General features: G+C 41.0%; 1 protein-coding gene across 1 annotated transcript in view; it reads left to right on the top strand.

Annotated features, from left to right (window-relative positions):
* Positions 1 to 497: 497 nt before the first annotated feature.
* CPXM2 (carboxypeptidase X, M14 family member 2) overlaps positions 498 to 24,640 on the top strand; it is a 79,813-nt gene continuing 55,670 nt past the window's right edge. The window contains exon 1 of the mRNA XM_074908487.1: positions 498 to 1,414. Coding sequence (XP_074764588.1) covers positions 1,081 to 1,414 — 334 coding nt within the window. The 5' untranslated portion in view covers positions 498 to 1,080. The remainder of the gene's footprint in view (positions 1,415 to 24,640) is intronic.

The following is a 24,640-nucleotide window of genomic DNA, read 5'->3' as shown; positions in this document are numbered from 1 at the left end:
CTAGCACAATACATCCTGATCTGTTTAGAAGATGTTTCAGAGAGAGCAAAAGTCAGGACCACTCCAAGAAGAGTGAGAAAAAGGGCCACTGATGAAACATGTCCTTCCTCGTTTTCAGCTGGGCTGAGTCCACGGAGCTCTCATATACCCCAGGAGAAGTCTCTTATAAACGGGTACATGCTATGTGTTGAGTTATATTAGTTATATATGATTTACATAACTTTATATATATAGATAAATATATATAAAAACTATATATAACACATTTAAACTATATATAACTTATTTATATCAACTAATATAAGCAAGGGAGGCTGAGACTTGTGCTGGAGAGGGATCCTACATTTGTAAAACCTAGAAGGAAAAACAAAGAAAAAAAAACAAACCAACAACCATGAGAAGGAATATAGCACAACATACAAGGAATGAGGATTATTTGCCGCAGACCCACATCACACATCTCTTCATGCCCAGGGTCAAAGCACAGGCAGATGCCCCCTGCCAGCCTCTCTGTGTGCCCACCCCCATCTGCACAGCATCCTCCTGGGGGAGGGAAACACTTTTGTACGCAGGCTGGGAGGCGAAGGCTGGCTGCCAAGTTTACTTTTCTTTGAATAAATGCTCTCTTGGATCAGCTGCATGCGGGAAGACGAAAGAACTGTTAGGGGATTTAGCTGAAACTGTCTCGTAACTCTGGTTTTGGAAGAAAGCAGCAACAACAACAACAAAAAAATAGAAATTTAAAAAAAAAAAAAAAAAGAAAGAAAAGCAGCAAACTAACCGCGCTGGAGATCCCACCTGCCAAACGCTGGCGGAGCAGAGTGCCTGTCCGTCTGTCTGGCTGCTGAGCCCGACGATCACATGCATCCCTGCCCGGCCCCCTCCCTCCGCAGCCCTCCGTCCCGCTGCGTTCCTCGCAACTTTTGCGAAAGTAGCCCAAAGCAGAGGCGCTTTTCGCAGGCAGGCTCCTGTAGCTCTCTGCGTCTCCTGGGGGGAGTTTGCCAGCTGCCAAGGCACTCTCTTCTCCCTGTTTCCAAATAAAGTTCTGGGACTCACAGAGGAGATTTCTGCAAAAAGCAAATGATAATGACTGCCCTTAGCAAGAAAGGCTCGTGTTCTTCTCAACTCTGCCTCGCTCTCTGCGCCTTTGGGCTGGCATTGCTGGGGGATGTGTCCCAGGCTGTACCCATGGACGATCAGGATTATTACTTGCAGGAGATTAGCAACAGGGATCATTATTACTCCTTTCCGTATCCCGGTGAAGAGTTTTTTCCTTTCACGGAGCAACCTGGAGAGGAAGGACCTATCCGTGCTGCAGAGACAGAGGAGCACCCAGGGTTCAAACCCAGCAGGAAAGAGTTAAAACCGAAGAAAAGCAACAAAAAAGGAAAATCCATTCTTGAAACTCCACCAGGTAACTTTCCACCTCTTCCTCCAGAGCTTGAAGGCTGCCGAATCTCATGCTGCCTCTGACTTTTAACATTAAGGAATATCCAGTTCATGGCAGTCTTGGTAATAATAACAATAAATGTGCTCGTGGTGATGATGATGACAACACATTAATTTTTAAAATCCCACAGGACAGATCTACAGAACTTTTCTAGGTTTTTTTAACCCTTTCTTCAGCAAGTAAAGAGATTTTAGAGTGGTAATGTATTAATTATGCTGCAGTCTAGCTAGTGTATGGACTTCTCCTTAATTACATTTGACAACTGGCTTGCTGTTAAAGCTGCTTGTTCTATATGCAAAAGGAGAGAGAGATTCCATAGTAAAAGCTGATTGTATATGGTTACACCTTACTTTATCCCTTGTCATTTTAATCAAAGAGTGGTTCCTTATAAACCTGTGAATTTCTTTGAGATTTCACTTTAAAGCCCTCCAGAGGAAGATCTGTAAACAAAGATCTTCCTGTAAAAGATTAAGCCATAATAAGCTAAGTTAATTATTGACGTGTAAAATAAAGAAATTAAACAGCAACAAAAATGCCTTATAATAAAAAAGGCCATCTTAATTCTATTTTCTATTTCCTGCATTTAATTGGATGAAAATACGCAACTATTAAAGTTTTCAGAAACTTGATCAACTCTGCCAGCCAGTTGTTCCCATTAAGACCCAACTGTACCACCCTGAAAGAAAAGAGGAATTTCTTTTTGTTTCCTGAGTGTAGGGAAGGTACTTTACTGGTTTGGGCCACTTAAGAGTGAGTTTGGCCCATGAACTTTAGAGTTGGAAAATTTGCAGCCAAATCCCACTCCCCTACAGCTCTTCACTTCAGAAGGAAATTTTAATGTTAACAGCTGGAGCATATGGCACAAAGTCTGCAATTTAGAGCCATTAATATATGCAGTACAGCAAAACAGAGATCATGGGTTGTAGAGTGGCTTTAACTTGTCTCAGTTACATCAAGTAGATAGTAAACAAAATATTTTCAGTTTAATGTTAACACTAACAGAAATTAATTTGTCTTTGGTTAGCAAAGAGATGACCTTTTAGAATAATAAATAGTGCTAAGAAAATATCATTTCTGAAACCTGGAAAACCATTTGTGGGGCAGGCAGCTGGGATTGCCAGCGTAACTCAAGGCAGAAATCAAGGGTGACAGCAAATATACCTTGTCCAGGGGGGCAGAGACACAAGACATCTCTGCCCATGGCTACCTCAGGGCCAGCAGCTAGGCAGGAGCTTCCCAAGCAGATGATACTGCCTGGACCATCTCAAGGACTGGCTTACTAAGTTTATTATCTAAACATGGGTAACGCATAGATTTTAAGGCTGCCTCATTAGGTACCAGAATTTTCCTCTTCACCGTGGTGGGGACAGTACAGCTTTCCAGCCTGCAGAGGGATGCTCTGTAGTTCAGCTCTGCTGTCCCCTTCCCTGTTGGTGATTTTTTGATTTCCTCAGCACCATAGCTTCACACATACTCCGCCAAACACAACAGTGATGAGGAAAGCATCTAATCCGTGAGGTTCATTTATCTTTACAGACAGGCATCTACCCTTTCTCCCCACCACTGCACTGAGGAGAAGGCTGCAGCTGTACCCGTAACTACCTCCATCGTTGTGGAACACTCATCCCTTCCAAACCTCTTTGTGTTTACACACTGTAGACACAGCAGTACAAAATTCAAGATATACTACACGGCTGACCTACCAGGGGAGTTCACTGAGGTCTTACAAGTAGTCTGAATTTGGTCATTTCCTAAGAATGTTTGATTCTACAAATGGAATTATATTAATTTTTCTATATAGGTAATTATGGACTTAGAAAGGGAAAAAAAAGACCTCCTCAAACCTTCCTCAGAAAACACTCCATTATGGGCCAACCAATTGACTTGTGCAAGTTTTATCTTGTAATTTACAGCTTTTTACTTTCCACCTTGCCTGACTGAGTCCAGGGAGTCATTTTATTTCTGTAGACAGGTGATGTCCTTCCTCAGCCTCCTCCACTTCCTCGGCATGGCCAAGCACAAGGTCAAGGGGAGCACAGGAGAGGCTCGTGATACACCACCAAAAGCAGCTGGAAATAGCTCAATCCCTCCTTCCATAGCAGGCACACACTCTTTTGACACAGCTGAGTTACCAAGCTCCAAGCTTTCACCAGCCATGTGCAATAAGAAGTTTCAAAGCCTATGAGCTTTTTTAAAAAAATAGCCAGAAATACAACAAACAACTGATCTGCTCCACCAAATTTTTGGTTCTTGTTCCAGCGCTTCGAGGCTTGACACCAGTTCAGCAAACTGGCTGTTAGATTACTTTAACATGGGAAAATGCAGTGTATTTCTTCAGAAGCAACTGAACTATTTTAACTGAAATAGCCATAATAAGCCCTAAGGCAAAGACCCAACAAAGCAAATGGTTACCATTTGTTAAAGATGTAGGTGAAACCAGGAGGTTTTTATCAGGAAGTGTAAGGCAGTTTTAACTGCAGTCTGTTAAAAGTTCTGGCTATAATATTTGAAATTTCTCCTTTCTCCTCTCCCAAAGACAGACAAGGGCCAGGTCCTGCCAGTGCAGTGGCTCCCAATGCTTAGTGCCATGTCACCATGTCACCAGAGATCAGTTTGAAGTGAAGATCTGAAAATCCGACCCCTCAGAGATGCGTAAATAATGATACATACCTATAATTTATCACATTTGGCCTGTTAAAAGAACAGCTAGAAATAATAATAGCAGTTGTCAAAGAGATATCCTTGAATATCCATAAATCTGACTGTGTAAATATGTGTCTTGTGTATATACGTGTACATTTATGTGTTTATACACATATCCAGAACTGGAATTAATTTATTGGACATGCAGTAAATACAAAAATTTGGGGTTTAGCGAGGCTCACTGGCAGACGGGGCATGCGGGATTAATTAGTTGTAACAAACAATAGCCTGGCTGCGAGCTGGGATGAAGAAAGCAGGGGAATGGGAACGTGTGATCTGCCCTTTGGCTGAGCAGCTGGTACTGATCAGCCCTAGCTTTGAATCAAAGTTGAAATCAAACATAGCAGTCTGAAGGACACGGCACAAAACAGATGACACAGACTCAATTTATTTAAGTTAATTCCTGAAGTTGGTGAGAATATAGATATTTTCAATCTGTGAAATATTAATGTAGAAAGAAATCCTATTGATACCAGCGGGGTTGCAAATGTGTTGGTTTTTTTTTAAGTATTATTAGAATCAATATTTGCAAATACTTGATTCAGAGAACAATTAAAATATCAGCCTGCCTCCTTGCCCTTTAAATGACTCATAAAAGTGGTACTAGGTCATCCTTGGAAGGTAAATAGTTGGATTGACAGATTTCTGTATATTCATATTTCCATTTTCTAATTCCATCCTTGTTTGTTTAGGCCTCTATCCAAAGCCTTTTCAAATCAATGGAAAGAGTCTTGTTAACGTCAATGTTTTTATTTTATGAGGCCTTTAATAGAGTTTAATATATACAGTCTCAGCTACCATCTGTGGGGCAGATCCCTACCGATGGTTTGGGGGTCTGTCTGCATCTAGGCAAAAATTCACCACTGAGAGGTTTATGGAGCTCAGGTCCCCACAACCACTGATCAGTGCTGCATGTTGCTCTGGGTCATGACTGAACAGTTCCCACCGTCAACCCCGTTGAGCCCAAACCTGCCACAATTATATCTGCAATTATTTTGATTTTTTATTTACAAAACTTGCTATAGTAGTTCTTGTTCTGGCCATACCTCAATTCTGAATGCCTTTAGAAAATAAAGAAGTAATGTTTATTTATATGGCAGTGTGCAGAAAGGGTTTTAGTGCACATTTATTTTGTATTTCACAGGTCTTCCAGTGTTTGATCTCTACACAATCCAATGTATGTGTCTGTGTTGTAATCATGATTTCCTTTGTCTTGTCTTGTCTGTGGCTTTCCCCAGGCTCAATGAAGCTCTTCAGATTCATCACTGTTTACTTGCCCCATATTTGTTTATTTTTTTGTAATGCTGCCACCCATTCAACAATGTAATTCTTAAGTTTTTTGGTTTGTGGAGTTTTTTTAATTGATGTAGGGCACAGGAATCTCTTGGATGGGTCAGGACCTCATTGGACCACATGTCTGAGGAGGAGTCAGTGAGGGAAGGCAAGAGGATAAAATGACCAACGCAAGCAACCACAAAAATTACCTTGCAGAAAGAATGTGAATGTATAAAAATAGACTAGTAGTACATTAATTGATGTGTTTATCAAGATATGAGATAATGAAAGCTTGAAGAGAGATCAAGGAGTGAGTAAGGAGGAAAAGCTGAACCATAGAGACATTACTCAGGAAAAACTGGAAAGATTTTGGTGCAAAATAGTGATGAAGACCTGAAGAGGGTGTGAAGTTAAAAACATGACAAGTTTATAGTGTTACTGGCGTTCGAACGGTGAATTTGTTCACTAGGAAGAAAACATGAGAGAGTGATATATAAGGCATTGAACTGGTAGCTGAAAGCACTGAAGAGGTCACCAAGATACTCCAGGTTTTCAGTGAGAACAGAAGGAAATATAGAAGGAAAGGGTAGCTTGTGAATCAACATCTCTTGCCAAAATCGTGGGTTTGGATGGGATTAGCTAGAGCAAAAATGAAAAGAGGGGGAAGACTGAAAACAGGCAGGCTGAAGGCATACCTGGAGAGTTAGGAGGAAGTCTAGGAGAAAAGCGAGCCCTAAAGGCAAAGTTTTCCAAAGACATTTGAAGTCCAGCGTGTTGAACTTTGCTGGCATGTTGAAGGTGTGGAAACACCTCAGAGCTCTGTTAGGAAGAAGTCATTAGAAACACTGGCAAGGTGCCTTTGAGTGGAATGGAAGGCAAGGGCTGAAAGCCAGATGGGGCGGGAGACTGGTGTGGGTCTGGCAGGGAGGAGAGCCAGCTTTTGGCAGCGTGTCAGGGAGATTGGAGGGAAAGGTATGAAAAGAACTGGGGCAGGAGCAGGAAATACAAAAGAGATTCAGGGGTAACAGGAAACAGGTGTTTGGGTTTGGGATCCGAATCAGAGGGTAAGATGAAGTTTGGGGCTGACTGCATACATAGGCTGGTAATTAAGTGAAGGCTATTCAGTGATAAATGACTCATATAGGAACTAAGAAGAAATAAGCCTAGAATTACCCATATGATGGGCAATTATCAGCGCTGCTGTTTTGTAGCCCATTGGTATCCTCTCAAACCTTGGCTTCCATTCCTGAGAACACAGAGAAAGTGGAGCACTCCTGTGACCTAGAATATGGATTGAAATTTTAAAGATTTTGCTTAAACTTCTTATACTAGCAACCTTTAAGAATGAACTCATTGGCCCTAGGACCATATACCATGAATTTTAGTATCATGTCCTAATTGCCAGATGTGACAAGCAAAGTTGAAAACATGTGGCTTTTAATGAGCTTTTTTTCATCTACCAGCTTCTATTTTCTCCTCAGCACTTCTGCAAATATGTAGAATAATTAAATGTAACATAACCCATTTAAGAGCCCATCCATTAGAGAATGTCACAACAAAAGAGGACAAAGGATGACTAAGAATGAATAATGAGAAAAGCCCTCAAAACTGGCCAAACCTTTTTGATTAGCATCTTTCCTTACCCATGGCTTCAATAAATAATGTAACACGAGAAAAAAAATACCAGACTAAACACATTTGATTATGCGAGAGAAAAACATTTTTTTACGATAATTCTCCTAGCAGCCTTCTCTGAATTCAAACTAATTTTTAAGGTGAGAAAAATACCTCTTTAAAAAAGGGACAGTTTCACTGAATAGATTTTAATAGTATGAACCTGAGTCTAGAGTTGTTCCTGAAATGCCAGCATATTACGAGTCACTCATTATTTGAATTCATTCTTGTTTTTAATGTTATTCTCTGTTCAGCAAGCTGGCTAGACAGGTCAGTTCGATGGTTCACAATCAAATTTCACTTATTTCTTTTGGTTTTGGAATGAATGGAATGTCAGCTGTGTGAGCCTAGAATCTGTCAAAAAGACGAAGTAATGGAAGTGGAAGGTATGGTGCAGAAGTAATTTCTTGAATTTTCAACATCTGAACCTTTTCTTCCTAGGGTTTTTGAGTCTTGCTCAATTCATTGTCTATGTAAAAAGCAGACGACCAAAAGATTTGTTCTCCAGGTACAGAGCTGAGATTTGATTGTCATATTCACACATAGTGGGTGCTTGTGCTGGTGTTAGTGTTATGTAAAGGACGTATTAGATCTGGTCTTCTTGTCAGGCCTCTGGTAAGGTTATGGCTTGTGGTACTGCTTGATTTATAAAGGAAGGCTTTTTGAAATGAACGTATAAATATGTGCCTTTAACACTAGGTTTTTGGGTACTCAAGGAAAACAGGAACAAGCAAAGCTCTGACATATCCGAATTTATTTCCCTTTTAAAATCCAGTGATTACACATGCAAAACACTCCATAGCCTTTACTCAAACAATCATTCACCAAGAGAAAACAGAGGTGATAGGAATAATCACTCATGTTAGAAAGAGACAATCACCTTTAATCTTTCTGTCCCTGGGAGCTACCTTAATGGACAGTTTGGGCCTCCTTAATTCAAGAGGCCATGAATCAAAGAGAGCATTAGAGTTTCCTGCAATTTTGCGTGGGATTTCATTCGGGGATGGCCATGGCCATCATATCTGTGCAGTTACATCTCCAGTGTGGAACTTAATACTCAGCAACTTGCCTGATCACACTATCCATGCCAAGACAAGAATAAAGTGCATGGACAATGGAATAAGGGTGTTTAGAGGACACTGTGGCCAGCCCCAAGATCGGACTCTAACACTGCTGCTGTCTGATTATTTCCCTGATGGGGACTTCTTTTCCACAGATGATGCTGATCACTGAGCACATCTCCCTCTTTGAGGGGGTAACCTTGCTCCTCTGGCTATTTCCGTTGACTACAAAAGGTGGTTGGTGGAGTTTTCACCAAGCAATGAAAAACTCCTACATTAAACCGTTAGTAAACTACACTGCAATGTCAATGTATTACTTCTGATGCAAACACATTTCTAATTTCCTTGTAGCACAAAAGGAACATTTTTGATTTCATTCCCCTGTGATTTCACCCGGGTGTGCGGAAGAACAGGGTATTCAGGGTGTCTGCTGCATGCTGGAAGGGATGGAGCACCATCCGAGAGGAGCAAGGCATTTTATTCTTCGTGCAGTCACCAGGCAGTGCTAAATCAACTTGACAGGAGTAAAAGTAAAACCGTTTCTCTTTTCTACCCATAGCTAAAAATGGCAACAAAAAAAAGGTGAGAAAAACAAGAGGGGGAATGAAGAGATGCCAGATGGTGTCTCTGAGAGTCAGAGTGCCTATGAAGACATCAGAGGAAGTATGTGGGGATCATTTAAAGCATCTTTTGAGTACTTGGGTTTAGCTGTTAATCTCTCTAGCCCTTTTTGAATTAAATTACGGAGAATAGTCTGGTGAGTCTGCTGATAAACATCTTAAGTCCTCTTTTGGACATAAAATACTTCCCTTCTGGTCGGTAACGTACTGGTATTGGCAGGCAAGGGTTTGTACCATGTTATTATAGGTTAAATGGAGATGAGGAAAGATAAGGGTTTCATTCCATGTTTCCACAGTGATCTACATAATTTTCTAAATACAAAAGAGGCTTTAAAGTGACTTACTGATTCCGGAGGGGTGTTTAAAGGATCTGCCTTATAAATGGGAATCAGACCCAATACACTGTAAAGTGTATATTACAAGAATATCTTGTAAAAAAATATATGAGATGCTATTACTGTGTCAGAGCTGGAGAAAAACATTTTACTCTCGGATTAGGATGACTGAATGATTTCCTATTCTGACAGGAGTGAGCCCCAAACCCTCACTGCATCTGTGTGGGGCTGCGTCGCAGTTTGTCTGCTGGCATTTGATATTGCAGAGAATCACAACAAAGTTGGCAAGCTTCAGCGGACCATAGTGACTTCCAGTACCTATTGCTCATGGGTGAAGCTGAGTATCGAATTTAATAGTGAAAACATCCAGATACAGGATTAATCTTCTGTTTACTTGTGGTCATTTACAGTATGGGAATACTGTAAATGTACACATCTGTAAATAACAGTAAATAATATAGTTCTGCTCCCACTTCCACACAAGCATTAGCAGGATGCTGTGTTCCCCAAAGTGCTACTGCATCCAACAGTCCAAACAAAGAAGGTGATGAAAGTTGTATACGTAAGTTAAACATAGTTCATGTACTGGCAGTTTACACGTCTTTCTACTTCTCTCTGCTACACAGTGTATCTACTCTATGTGCCTCAGTAGCTTGGTGTTCAACAGCTTTCCCTGCGAGATGTGCATTCAGGACAGCCGTGCGAGTGCTTTAGCCATCTGGGCAATAGTTTGAAGTCAGATAAAGGGAAACATCCTGTTCCATTGCCTTGTGTGGTGACCATATTTCTCTCAGAGCTTGCTGTGTTGGACAGGTTTGGAGTGTACTGATCCATTCAGGAAAGATGGACAGACAAATGCTCAGTTTTGAGTCCTACTACCTGGCAGGCAGATCTTCAACATCCAGAAAGAGATACTACCGGATTTGTTAGGTTCAGCATTCACCTGTTCTATAGTTGGCTTAGCACCACAGCCTCATATTCAGGTTGTTCTTTCTTTTGGACCTCAATAGATCATCCAGACAATAGCTACCGGAGCTTCCTAAATCTGATTTGTTTGTTCCGATGATGGGGCTTTGTGCTTCCTGTAGATGAAGTCTTCCTCACACTCTCATGCATCACAAATTTTAGTCATTTCACTTGTTTTGACTCTACAGGTTTGGTTCTCCTGGCTGGGACCTAAAAGGGAACCTGTGGGGGAACCCTAAATGTTCCTGCTTGACTTCCAGAGTTTTCTTTCAATTATGGAGGGGCTCAGGAGGTCTGTGGTCTCTGTTGCCCACAGATTTGCCTTTTACCTGTTTCCTCATATGAACTTTAAAAAGCAAAACAGTCTCCCATTTCAGGGTGAGTTATGTTTGACGAGAGAGGCCAAGTATCTCCTTCCTCTAACACATCCAAGATTTACTGTAAACTGCCCAAGCGCATTAATCATCGTGGTGTGCTAGAAGACAGTGTTGTTTGTAATGGGAGCAACTGAAAACCACCTTTCTCATTCTTTCCCAGAAATTAAAGTATTTTTATGTTCTCCTCTTCAGAGATACACTGTTTTATGGTGACAGGTTTATGGCTCCTCTCTAGTTTCAGGGTCCTCCTAAAACATCTGTCAAATGAAGGGAAAAGTTCAAAGTATCTTAGAACTGATCTCAAATCTGGATGTAAGCACTCCCTACCACCACCATTACAACCACCCCTTATGCCAGATCTGGCTTTAACACACCTTTTTTTTTTTTTTTTTCCCCAAGATAATTTTCAATAGTGTAATGAGTTTGCCCCCATACACATGACAGAGGATGTCTGAACACAGGACCAGGTTTCAACCCTCCCAAAGATGTTTCACTGACTTCGAACAGAAGCTTCAATTTCAGCCAAACAGCCTAAAAGTAGAGCTTAAAACTTCAGCCTTTGAAAACATGATTTTTTTCTTTTTCCCCTTAATTGCTTATGTTCTGAGAAGTTATAGAAAACATTTCAGAAAGTTAGAATTATATTTGCCATCACAAGCTGGATGACAAGTACCCTAACCCAAGGGATAGACCACAGTTTTATCCCACAGAGTATTTAAACTGCATTTTCTTTATGCACGTCAAATTCCAAGCAAAAATTCCATGGAGAACTCTGCCAAAATTATGTCTGGGTTATATATGGCCTATATATACAGTAGGGAAGGCTGGAATTTCCCATAGTAAATCTGGACTTGGATCCACTCCAGGGTGCAGGTGACCCAAGAGCATGGGGATGTGTCCCAGTCTGCAGTGCACGTCACTGGAGCAGGAGGCTTCCCCCAAGGTGAGGAAACAGCTCGTATGCTGCTGGTGAATGGAGGCCTGAGGAGAGGAGAGGAAGAGTATCCAGGGTTAGTCATAGCCATGGTCCAGCACACACCCCAGCTAAGACAAAAAGAAAAATATCTTACATCTCTTTTGGCAGATATTTTTTTCCTCAGGCTCCTCTGGATACTTTTGGATCCCAGGAGATGACTGTGGTCCAAAACTCTTGTAGGCTCCTCAGATGAGTGTATCGCATCTGGTCCCGTTCCTTCGCATCACGTATTTCAGCAGATACATGTAAGTGACAAAAAGGGCCCCCAAAAAATCTTGTTTCCATCTTGCAGTGGAACAGATGATCGGGGGATCATATATAGAGGCAGAAAGCTATGAGTCTTCTTGGAAACCTTTGAAAATCATGACAAAGTGAGCCCAGGTACTGAAGAGGCCCAGAGATGGATGAGATGCATAAGACTCAGGGAAGAAAATGAATAAATTCCTCAGGTGCCAAACATGCAGCCCAGGAGGAATGAGAGTTGAGGTATCTGGTGACTGAAATCACAAGGTATAGCATCTGTTCTCTGCCTGAATGACTGAATTCTTTTTTTTTTAAACAGGAGAAAATATGAGGAGGAATATACACGATCCAATTTTTCTGCAAAACTACTGCTTGTTGCTTAGGGTCTGAAAACACTTCTACAAAAAAAAAAAAAAAAAAAAGAGCGTTGTCTGTTTCCAAGTAATAGTTCAAGTCCACAATGAACAAAGAGTAAAGCTCTCAACCAGAAGCTGAAAACATTCAGTGTTATTTTAAACTGTTAAATGAAATGGGTGGAAAAGAAGCCTTGTAGGTCTACTTTCTAAATAATCCAAATCATTGTGAAGGCTAGTTGACTGTGGAATACAAAATATTGCAGCCACATCTGAATTGTTTGATATTGCTAATATGCAAACAGCAAATATGTACTTCGGGTTTTTTTGATGCTTGAATGCTAATCAAATGGCAATCATACGTTTAGAGCCCATACACTTTTACAATGAGAATAGAATGGGAAACTTAAAAACATGATAAAGAAATGCTAGTATGGAGTTAGGCAGTTAAAGTGCCGTAGAGCTCTTTGAAAAAGTGGAGAGAAAATAGCACAGAACTATTCTTCTGCAGAACCATTCCATATTCCTGTTCATTAATCCTGAATCAGATTTTTTCCTCCTAATTCGAACGTCAACAAATGGTGGAGTTTTACACTCAGGCAAGCTTGCCTCTAAGCTTTCTCTATTCCGTGGCTTTTCAAGAGCAGAATACCTATGCTTAGTAAATATTTCCTGCTCCCGTGGGTGGGAAGGAGGATGGGATCTCTAAAGTTGGGTTAATGGTAGGTCCCAAATCACAGCCTGCACTTTTCGCAGTAGCACATTCGTGTTTTGCAGTGAAGACAAGGGCTTTCTTGGTAACGACAAGGGCTATTGCTAGCACGACACTTTTCTCCAGGGAAAGGACGTCAAACCTCACTGGGCAAGTAGTATAAATTAGGGTTTGTCTTAATGCTTTCCTGAGCCGTCCTCATTGGGTCCCCAAGCCTTCAGTTTGGATTTTTGGGCTTTCAGCCTCGAGCAAGCAGACGTGCGTGCATGCAATTTTCAACTCACTAATAACTCACATTTCATGTCATTTGAAACTTCTGACACACTGAGTTTTGAATCAGTGAAGCCTATGTGCTAAATGTTTAGCCTGGGATTATGAGCCTTTGCTGCACCAGGGCTGAATTGTTAAACAAAGCAGAAAAGATGTTTAGACAGAATGAATTTTGGGACTCTTTTGCAGGCTGAATAAAGCTGCAAGATCGTAGGAAGCTGGAATAGGGAGGAAGGACCTCTGAACACTCAGTCATTTGAGTTGGAGAGGTGCCCACCCTTTGAGATATTTGTCTGAACCTTGCTTGAACTGTTTCACCTCCTTCACTCTGTAGCGTGGAGCTGGAGCTTCATAACAGCTTCCCTGCTGAACCTCTAGTTCTTCCCTCCGATCAGCTCAGAAATATCAAGAGCTATGTCTTTCTTAAGGTATTTTTAGCCTTTCTCTTTCTGCAGGCAGGAAGCTCAGAGACTTGTGAAAATGCTGAGTGCTCAAAATTTAAAAGATAGTAACCAAGCTTTTAAAAACACAGAATCCTGGTACTTGCTTGGGCTTGAGGCTTTTTTTTTTTTTTTCCCCCCCTTCTTTTTTTTTTTTTTTCCCCTCAATTGGCTTTTCCATGACTAGTTTGAGGGCAGGTAGAGAGGGGGAAGTGAAATGGAGGATATGTGGAAAGTACCATTTTTATAATGGACATGTAAAAGATAAAAGTCATTGGAAGCTGGAATACTTTAGGAATATGAGCAAAAGCTCATGGGAAGCACAGCTGGTGAAATGTGGGAAAGGGAGAGCCTGACTGCAGAGTGTGTTTTCTGAGATGCTTAAAAATTATGCCTTTGTCAGAAATTACTTTAGGGAGTTATTCATCACCTTTGCACGCTGGACTCCAAATTCCAAGATTTCTTCATCGATGGTGCATTTTCCAGTGGGATTCCTGTGCTGCCCTGGGGTTTGTGTCCCCACATGGAGCCCAAATGCCAGTCATAGACCTGTTCCCAACAAAGGCATCCCTCCTGCACCCCTCCTTGCACCCCAGCGATTCCTCCGCTCTTTACACTTTCCCTTTTTCCTTTTTCCTTTTTTTTTTTCTTTTTTCAAATGAGGGTAGTTACACCATAAATTCAGGCCTGGATTTAATTTTCTCAAATCTTAGAGGCTTAAATTGTGTCTTGAATTTTACTTCTTTTTGCTTCGGCCTCTTAATTATTCTGCTTTCGGGCTGCTTCTCGAGGGTGCAACAGCTTGGACATAAGGTGCTTTAAAGGAAAGAAGAAAGCTCTGTGGTATGGGTTCATAATCTTTTGATTTTCAGGACTTCTGGGTATATCCAAAGAACCTCTGGTTATTTTCTATGTGCACTTGGCCAATATTTATCCCTCCACTGAAACAGTTTTCCACTGTTTGGGACTTTAAATGTATTAGGCACTCCTGAGTTTTTAGTATTGTCTTAGAGCTCTGCTTGAATCAACCATGCAATTCACAAAGTCCATTAAAAAGAATAATGAAGTGAGAAGCAAACAAGCCAACTAAACTTATTATTTCTTTTACTGTGCTTTAGAAAATACAAACTGATTCCTTTTCGGGGTTGGGAAGGAGCACAAAGTTTGAATTCAGGTTAATTACATCCACACAACTTTCTCCTGAAATCATTGTCTGAGCAATAGCTCCCGGCACTACCGTGACTTCTGTGCTTTATGAGACATGTTTGTTTTTATTCATTCCTCTTATTATTTCATATGAAATAATAACAACAGATGTGATGTTAGAAAAAAAAAAACAAAACAAAACAACAAACTAAACCCGTATAAATGTCTAAACTTGCTGCTAGAGCAGACTCACCAGGTCTCCATAAAACCAAGACTTGCACTTTATAAAAGGTTTTAAAACCAAGTTGGATTGATTTTAGGTATTTCCTGTCACAGGCTCTCTATATAGGTCGAGTATTTAGCCCAGATGTGCAACCTGGAGGAGGGATAGGCAGCAACCGAGACCAGCCTGTGCAGGGTGACGACTCACAAATAAAATCTGAGGCTTGAGCAGTTGCTCCCACCCCCTCAGTGATGCTTCCCCTCAGTGGGCAGCACAAATGCTGCTGCTAGAGGAGGAGGGTTATTAATTGCAAGGGGTATAAGCACAGTTGGATGCCAGGGTATGATGGTTGGCATGGCAATCTCTGCTGAAGTGATCAGCCCTCCTTTGGGGGTCTTCTGGCTTATGTGTGGAGGTGTGTTTGCAACTATGTGTTTACATGCAGAGGAGGCAAATTTTAATGTCACTTCTGATTAGCAAATTGACAAGGATTAGTTTTTCACAAGCCAGCAGGGGAGGAATGACTTTCAGAAAGACGATCCTGCACTATTCACCTGGGTCTCGCTGCAGATACAGACTGCTTCTCTTCTACGTTCTGTTGGTAAATGCATATTTTTAGTTTTAATCGTGAAAAAATGAAAGATGACATTTCAACTCACAGCTAAGATGACTAATGACTGTCTGCTGCCTAAAGGCATAGCTCATACTACTTTGCTAGAAGTTTGCTGGCTCCCATTGAGAGCCAAGTCAGAAAGCTAAACTAGTAGAAAACAGCTTACTATGAAACCCCAAACTGAACAACAAAGTGATTCTATCTTCATCCCTGACTTCCTTGTGCTAGGCTTTGGGCTGTTTCATCAAAAGAAGCTAATGCATCTCTATCAGTTCATTTTCAGCACATTTTCCTCCTTCTAGAAAAGTAATAGTTTGGTGTATACTAGAGGTTAACTTGAATAAAAGCTGAAAAACATTAAGTAGTCCTGACCAGAAAGTGTCTGATTTCAGTCTTTCTCAGGTGTAAAATTTAGTATTTTGGAGTGGAGGTAACTATAGTAGTGGTGATAAAATTTAATGTCTCGCTACTAATGGGATCTCCTTTACAATCTCTCCAGTTGGTCTTGCTCTACATGTGTGGGCTTCATGTGTGTGCTAGGGAGAGTAAGACAGTAGTGCCACCTATTTCAGTGAAATCAGGTGCTTTTAGAGAACCACTGAAGCTGTATTTCATCACTGTCTACTATAGCCCCAGGCGTGCAATTCTGATCCCCCTGATGGAGCATGTACAGCCCCTTCCCTACGTCCTCCCACGTGGATACTTCCCTTGTGCTGCCTGAGACTCCCATTCTGCTCCAAAAGCGTGGCTCTGCTGCAAAATCCTTAACGATGGTAGAATTTTTGGCAGATGTATATTTCCAGGACCCAAAGTTACGGACATTTTCCCGGTTATTTATGTTTAAGGAATTTCCTGACTATTCTGTCACTCTGTACGGCTGCGTAGTGATCATGCTATACCAACTATGGATATATTTACTTCTGTATAAAGTTGCTCCTACAGCTTCCATAAGGGGGGAGGAAAATAATTGCACCATAAGCCAATTTTATACTCATACTACTGGTTTTGTGCAGTTGTACTATTTTTGGTAAAATACACTCAAATGGAATTGTTGAAGTGGTTAAACTTTAGCACTTTTAAGGTGTGTTATTTACTGATCCAGGGTTGTATCTTCAGGTAGTAGCTATTTTCTGTCTTCATTTTGTACTTGTTAATGGTATTCCAAGTTTCAACATTTATTTTTAATGGCTACAATTAATGCTCTTATTGTAGAATCTTTGGTCTTGCAGTATACCTCAGTGATTTGATATTTTAAGTTATTTCTGGCATGAAGACACTGGACACATATGTGTTTTTAAGGGTAATTTTACTCCTATACCCAGCCATTGTGAGAGCAGTCTGTCTCAGTGTTTTTCTCCATTGTTTGGCTAAGTCTATTTGTTTGGCTCTGGAAAAAAGAAAAAGGATGGTTCTCATTTTTGATGGCTGTACTCAAGTTTTGTGGCTTTAGCTGGAATTACAGAAAGTCTTCATCCTGTGCTTCAGAGAAACATCAGAGGAGACATTTTAAAATTAATAGCACAGGATTCAGCTTTCATCAAAGCTCATAATAAAAAGTTAGGAATTGATATGATATTTTTCAGGCTCAGGTTTTTTTGGCAATTAAAGGAAATAATTTCTTTTTCAGAGAGACTAAACACACATATTCCTTTGTAGAGAAAGTGGAGGACTTGTCAGCTTTGGATACAAATGAGCATCTGGAAACCTTTCCTGGGCTATGCCTACAGCAATACTTAATGCCTCTGTATGCTGATGGTCTGCACTGAATGCACCTTGTCCTCTTGCATAGTTTCTTTTGTTAATGGCCTGGACACCATGACCAGGTTTGCAACGTGATTCCCACCCTCATCCTTTCCCATGTTAGGTCAGCAAGGTGGTGTTCCCATGGGCAGCGAGGCAGAAACTCCGGGGTGCCCATCTGCAACTCCCTTTCCTCTGGCTTTCTTTTCTCCTAAGGAGATGTGGGGAAAGATTGATGAAGCCAGTTAAAGACACTGAGGAGCTATGGACAGTGTTTCTACACCTACCCACCTGGAGGAGGCTGCTGCCTGCAGGCATGCATGGGTATGGTTGCTTCTTCCCCCCCTAAGCAGAAGAACCACAGGCAGCAAGAAACAGAGCCAGGAGGTAAAAATGGGAAATGCTTCTCGCGCCCAAGCATGCTGACTTCGGGCATGTGGGATCAGGCTCCTGCACTGCCTACGTCATAAATCACATCATCTCCTAGGCAAGCTGTATGATGGCAGCGGTAGGTAGTTAGGCAATGTTTATGGTATCTAAAGTTTAGATGGGCCTCCTGAGTGGGAAAGCTTGGGCAGAAAACTCTCAGAAAACAGGCTTTCTGAAAATTCCTGCTTCCAGCTGTGGCAGGAATAATAGAAGCTCTTTGTGTGGTTTTGTTGCATCTAGAACAAGCCACAACCTGAGTTTGGGAGGGAGCGAAAATGTGAAAAGTAATGAAAGAAAAAGAAAAAAAAAAAAAAAAAAAAAGGTGAACATTCTGAATCTCAGAAATATTTGGTGTCATGTCAGACCTGATCGAAAGGATCAAGATAATTCTTATTTTTTATTTGCCTTTAACTGCTGAGTTTTGAATTTTCCCTCAACTTTGGAAGCTGAAGAGACACTTTTACCCTTGCACAGAGTCTGTACCCTGCAACTTTTCAAGTAATTGTAGTGCCCAGTCCTGCCAGCTGGTGCACAGTCTTTAGGTGGTGTAAAAGCATGGAAGTGTACAGTGTCTGCACCAGGCAGCGCTCGGTGTGTCACTAACTATGGTGAGGACAGAACTTTGGTGGCCTTGAAACCATCTCGGAGCTTTCACACCTGTGTGCTGCCTCTGACTCCAGCCGATACCTTCCCTGACCAGGACTGGCTTTGTGCTCTCAGACAAGAGCTATTGGCAACCTCTCTGTAACTACCTCCCTTCCCAAAGAGCTGCTTCAGATTTGAAACACGGGTAGTGCCAGAAACATGAAAGACCATTGCAGCAAATCTTCGGGTGAGACTTCTAGCAGGGAAAGGAGTGTGTTTACCTGGAAGACAAAGCGGTGCCTTGAGAGGAAGCTTGGATTAAAAAGCATCTCCCTCCCCTGCAGTCTAGGAGGCTGTCAAACACAGCTCCTTGGCCCAGAGACAGCCCCTGGAGATGATGGTTACAACGAAGAGGCATATCTGATCATCCAAACCAGCTCTGAGATACCAGATGGGTAACATTTGTGGGAACCTCATGCAGATTTCACCCTCACTTGGAGCCTATGAAAATGTTCCTGCTGATTTAAGGAAGCTTTGGGTCAGACCCCCTAAGAGAATTGGGTTTTGAGGCTTCTAACCAAAAGTGTTTGTGACTTTTTTTTTTTTTAATCTTCAATAGCAACCATAAAGATAAATGTGTTTTGCAGTGCTGTGATAAATATTGTCCTTTCCTTCTTAGAGCAGTCCCTGACGTCTTAAACCCCCGTGAAGTATTTGTTGCTTGTCCTAGAAAAATATACAGCTTTGATGCAACATTAGAGAACAATTAATGTTAGTGATAGAAAATTTTGGCATCTTTTTAATCCTTTATTTGATCTTTGATCTGGGACTATAATTCAGTATTTTAACCACTATATAAGGGATTTGTTGTAAGTGCACATTGCTTGCTTTGTTCTTTTAGTGTTCTGGGAATGGGTTTGTAAGGAAAAGCAAATAAAACCAAACTGTGTTTGCTTGAAGAACCTTCATCTGCCTGTACTGCTTCAATTAATCTGGGGTGCATAGGGGCTGGTGGCCTGAATTCAGGCCAGAAAATAAACCAGTATGTATTGCTAACAATGCTTTGGATGTGAATAAAGTCAGAAAACTGCTCAGACTGAAATCCTTGGACCTGTTTCCAGGGAAAAGCTGGGCCATACCAAGTATAGAGTGTGACTCATGAACATCTGTGGAAATTTCACACTTACACGATCACATCATCAAAACAGCAAAATTTAGCTAGACCACATTCCCCCACAAATGTCCTAAGACTGTAAATATAACAAATTATTTAGAAAACGGCGAACCTTGTTCTGTTTAAATCAGCCCCCACAAAGGCTGTCCATCACAGAAAAGCAATCAAAAGAAATTTTCAGCAAGTAGCAGGTCAGCAGAAATCTGCTTTTACTGCAGTTTCACCTTTCAGGTGCACTGCAGTACTAATACTTCACATACCTGTGATCTAAGTATTATTTGAGACAGGAATTAGACTGCCGGAGTTTCCATTAAAAGTTTCTGCTTTTGAAAGATGAATTACTGATGCTTTACACAGGAAAAGCTCTAAAGTTAGCTGTTAGGGTAAAATTTATTATATTGACCTCGTTGAGAATTTTAGTGCAAGACCACAAAGATCTAAGAATATTATGATCCGTATGATAAGTGTAAAGTCTTCATTTCCCAAAATATATGCTTAATTGTGTATTTAACTTACCTATATCAGTAGCTTCACAGATCTGCAGTTTCTTCTTTAACTATATGTTTAAGCGTTTTGCTTAAACAAGGCCTAAACTCTGCATCTACCCTGGGATGGAGCAGAAAAAGAAACAGGGAATCAAAACCTAAATCTGTCTTATTACATGGGATTTTGCCATGAGATACCTGACCATACCGTTTTGGCAAGATGTGTGTGGAGTGCCCAGAGAACAAGGTCTCTAGAGAAAGGATGAGTCTGTAGCAAAGTCTGGTAGGCAAATGTGTTTACAGAAGGAAGAAACTGGTATTAACTACATTGCTAGGTTGTTAGAGAAAATAGAAATAGCATCCCAGTGCACATTACACTGGCACCATACCTGCTTCCCTTCCAACAGTGGCAGATCACCTCTGTAGGTACCTGCTGGCCTCTGTCCTCCCCTGACTTGGGCAAACTCTGGCCACACTAAGGCCAAGATGTTCAACATGGTTTTGACTCTCTAAACTGACCAGCATAATTTTTAAAGATACTTCAGTGTCAGTTGACAAACACAGTGGTAACTTGGGATGTGCTGCGTTACTGAAAATTATATCTTTTGATGGAAAACGCACAACTTACAGAAATCAGATACACAGAAAGGGTGATGAGGTCTTCATATTTATCACAGTGATGTTCTGTTGACTTTGGTGGTGGAAGCTCAAGCCCCAAATGCAAAGCTACAGATACCAACAGCAAACCCAAAAAATCCTGGCACTAAACTATTCTTTGCATAGAGAAAATTCTGTGTTAACTCACCATCAGCACTGCCTTGACCTCCTCTTGTCTTCTCTAGCTCTGTAGTGTAACAAATGTTTTGAAGTGCAAAGGGATTCTTACGTATTTAAAAATGACAAAACTCCTGGAGCTTAAACACATCTAGAATCATAAAAAATAAATAGCCAGAGTACATTCTGACTCCAAATGTCAAGGAGACCATCAGACTGCACAATGCTGGTATTTCTCCATTTCCAGATCTGAGTATCACTGTGCACGATGAGTTAGACAAGAACAGACTTGTGGGAATTGAAAGGGATTATAGGTATGGCTTATAATATATTAAAAATATAAATGAAGAGGAAACATGATGCTTTTTTTTCTTTCCATTTGAAAAAACTGAACATATTCCTAAATTGATGGAAAATATTCTTTAAATAAAGCAATTGTTTGTCTGCTGTGCCTCCAAAAGAACAGTACAGAATGATTTCCTCAATGCATCCTTATTAGATACAAGAGCTATAATGGCAATCTGTGCTTATCTGACAATCTTTATTTAGACCAGAAAAAAATAAAATAAATTAATAATTTAGGCAATAAAGATGAACAGAAGTGTTTTCCTTGCCCTGCTCATACATATATCTTCTACTTCCGGAATTAATATGTTTCTAAGAGTCTCTATTAATACAGTTTTATCATAAAGGACAGCTAATGTTGCAGCAGAGCATGCTGCAGGTGTAAAGACAGCCAAGCTGGCTCTGCAGAAAGTGGGTTTTTTGGCTAGAGTTTCAGTGGAAGGTGCTGCAAGTGTAGGGCTGAAATGCTGGGGTTTCAACCCCAAGCCCCAAATTAAGGCTGACATCTGGGTGATTCCCCCAGCCCTTCCCAAAGGGGGGTGAGTTTCCCTTTAAACTTCCCTCCAGGGTGGGGCCTTGCAGGGAGAGTAAATGAGCCCCAGGGGTCCCTCAGTGAGTAACCCAAGGTCAAGTGTCCCAGGTAGGGATAAAAGCTGGGACCATTGCAGGAGGGGCAGTGTCTGTGTGTGAGGGGGATGCCCTGTGCAGAGTTCCCTGTTGGGGAAGGACCTCCCGCCTCCCTGGGACTGGGCTCCACTCAGGTCTGGCTTTTGTAAACGCAGGCTGTGCAGAGATTCAGTGTGTGGCTTCCTTGGTCTGATGTGTTTGGCTGGTTGACTCGGTTGTCTCCCGTCCCTTCTATGGCAGACTGCATGTCACCATTTATCCCACCCACTGCTGGTCGTGCGGTGTCGTTGTTGGGGTCAGTGGGATTGATGTCGATTATGTATAATCTGACTGACTTGTTTGTACCCCCAGCGCTCCCCCATGTACTAACCCTTGTGTATCAAACACAATTTGGTTATTGGTTCATCTTTATGCTGGCTGTGTCGTCTATGCTAGGCCGGATAATTGGCAAAACAAGGGCACAGCTCTCAGGAGACTGAAACGGCTTTTGAACATGGGCTAATATCTGAGCACAGAGCCGTGCTAAGATTGCAAGTTGACTTGATGCTGGTTTGTGAAAGGAGCTCAGTAGCTCCTTCAGGTACTGCTCACAGTATAGGTAAGCCCTGAATTATAACTGGTAAATTCAGATTTCAGGAGATGAGGTTGTGACTGAAATAACTCTCAAGTGTTTCCCCCTCCTGATTTCAAGGGACAGGTGATTGCTAAGGGTGCTGAAGTATCAGAAATGCCTTGGTGCCCTCAGCTGAGATAATAATTTGTCTAGCAAGTAGAAGCATAATTGAAAATAATGGACACTGAGATATAGCTAATAGGAAAGTTATTTTGAAATGGAAACCTCACAAGAACACTGTTCAAAATGCAGATGTTATTAAGTCTGAGTCCAAGCCCTGTCCCTTTTTAGGTCTTGGAATTAATTAATTTGATCCAGATATCTTATTAATGGCTTGTTTTTAAAGTAAATACCTATTTATGGTTGCAAATCACACACAAAATCATGGTTGGATATGGGCCAGGAAGAGAGAAATGTCCATAACTCAGCTTCTTCCCTGCACCTGCAAGATTAATGCCTCTTTTCAGTCACTCAAACATAAATACTCTAGCTGCGTTTCACTAGTATGTTTTTATGTAGACAGTATGTGGATTTAAGTGTCTTCCAAAGCCATAGTTGAGTTTCCTGCATTTTATAATGACTATTTTTCCAACCAGTTAAAGAAATGGCTGGAAATAACTAGGTCATTTCTAGCTGAAACTATAAGGTATGAACCAGTCTGATAACTTGTGCTACCCAATTCCAGATTCATTAAGACGGTCTTACTGATTGTGTGGCAATTTTCATTGTTAGATGGAAGATTTCTTTAAGTTAAATAAAATATATTAAAGCAATACTTTAAAAAGTATAGTCTTTGAGTGCCATAGATCAGTTTCTTTTCCTGTATGTTTTTCAAAAATAAGTTGTCTTGATTAGTAGCTTTAAGAAGCAGGGGACACACACACCAACAAAATAATTTATCTAAAATTAAAGTCACAGTATGACTCAGGATTTTTTTTTCAGAGTGAAATGATAACTTTAGGTGGATTTTGTTGCATTATAATGAGTAATTTGGAGTTAATCAGATGAGGCCATACTGAAAAATTTGCCCCCACTATCTCCGTACATTACAGACTGAATTTTTGGTCTAATATGCTGCTCTTTTCATCCCTTTGTTGATGCTGGAATTCATATGTATGTGGAAAAAAGTAATATTCTTAAAGTGTTAATAATAGAATGTTATGACTATAAATAGAAGATGTAATTTCACTTAACAGCAAAATCAAAGGTCTTCTCTTGTGGAAAATAGCACAAATTCCATACATCAAACCTACCACAAACAATAGGCTTGAGGACTCCAAGAACATCATCCCTGTGCAGAGTTGCACAGATGGAAACATCTAAAGGTCAATCGTCTTTTATGGAGAATCCTGCTGCTCTGTTCCCGGTTTGGGATGGTCACTGGAGAAAGAGGGGCCAACTGTGAAAGGAATGCTTTTCATTAATTTGCACTCAAGAATTAGAGCAAAAAACTTGATTTTTCTTACCAAGTTAAAAGAAAAAAAAAAATCTTTGTGTGGTTTGATACGTTAGTGAAGTTACAGTTTAAAGTCTAGATCACTTCCAGAGAAAGCACACTAGGTGATCTCCTGCTAATTTATATAAATAGCAGTAAAAAATAAACTCCTGGATATTATTGAATTGACAGTTAGATCCTAATGGTTTCACTCGAAATACTGCAAGGCTTGAACACGCTGAGAAAGGACAGTGTATTGTTCACAATGTATTGGAGTTTTCATCCAAGGTATCTATACTGCATATTGTAGAGAGCTTGGGCCTGCTCTTAGAGCCTAATCATGCCCCTGTTAAATTGAATATTTCATAATACTGGCCTGTTATCCTGATGCATTCACAGACAAGACAAATAATTTGTCCTTGAAAATAACGAGCAGTCAGGTGTGTTTAACTGACATCCATATGAACACCTTTGAGTCTATTATGAGGCTTCAGTTTCTCTAGAAACAGAGATAATACAAATATATACAGGCAATTTTTTTCAGCCTTCTTTTTTCAGAAACCCCCCCTAAAATCCACAGGCAACCCAAGAATATTGTAGTTTTACAGTAAGTTGGTGACATTTCAGGCTGAATAAAAGCAAACCCACTTCTCGCACAGACACTGCCAGGTGTATGTCACTCCAGGTAACTTCAGCCAAGTCTGACAGCTGCCAGGCTCGATAATAATGCATTTCCTACAGGTTTCATGAAAATAGGTCTCTATGAGGGAGAGAGCAGTGATGAGGAAGAGGACTGCAGATCGCGTGGCCGTGTGTCCTGCAGAGCAGCGATGCGCAGGCTGCCCCGGGGGCTGCTCCGTAAGCCCTTGCCCCTGTTCAGTAGCAGAGAATGGGCTGAGACACACAATCTGGAAGAGGCCAAGCTTGAGTGGATCCCTTGCTGATGGAGCTGGCTATTCCCTTTGCAGGAAACTTTCCACTTTTTTCATCAACTCC

This window comes from Athene noctua, chromosome 5, assembly GCF_965140245.1.
Source record: "Athene noctua chromosome 5, bAthNoc1.hap1.1, whole genome shotgun sequence".
Classification (NCBI taxonomy): Eukaryota; Metazoa; Chordata; class Aves; order Strigiformes; family Strigidae; genus Athene; species Athene noctua.
Note: the sequence above shows the minus strand (reverse complement) of the source record. Positions and strands in the feature narration are given on the sequence as shown.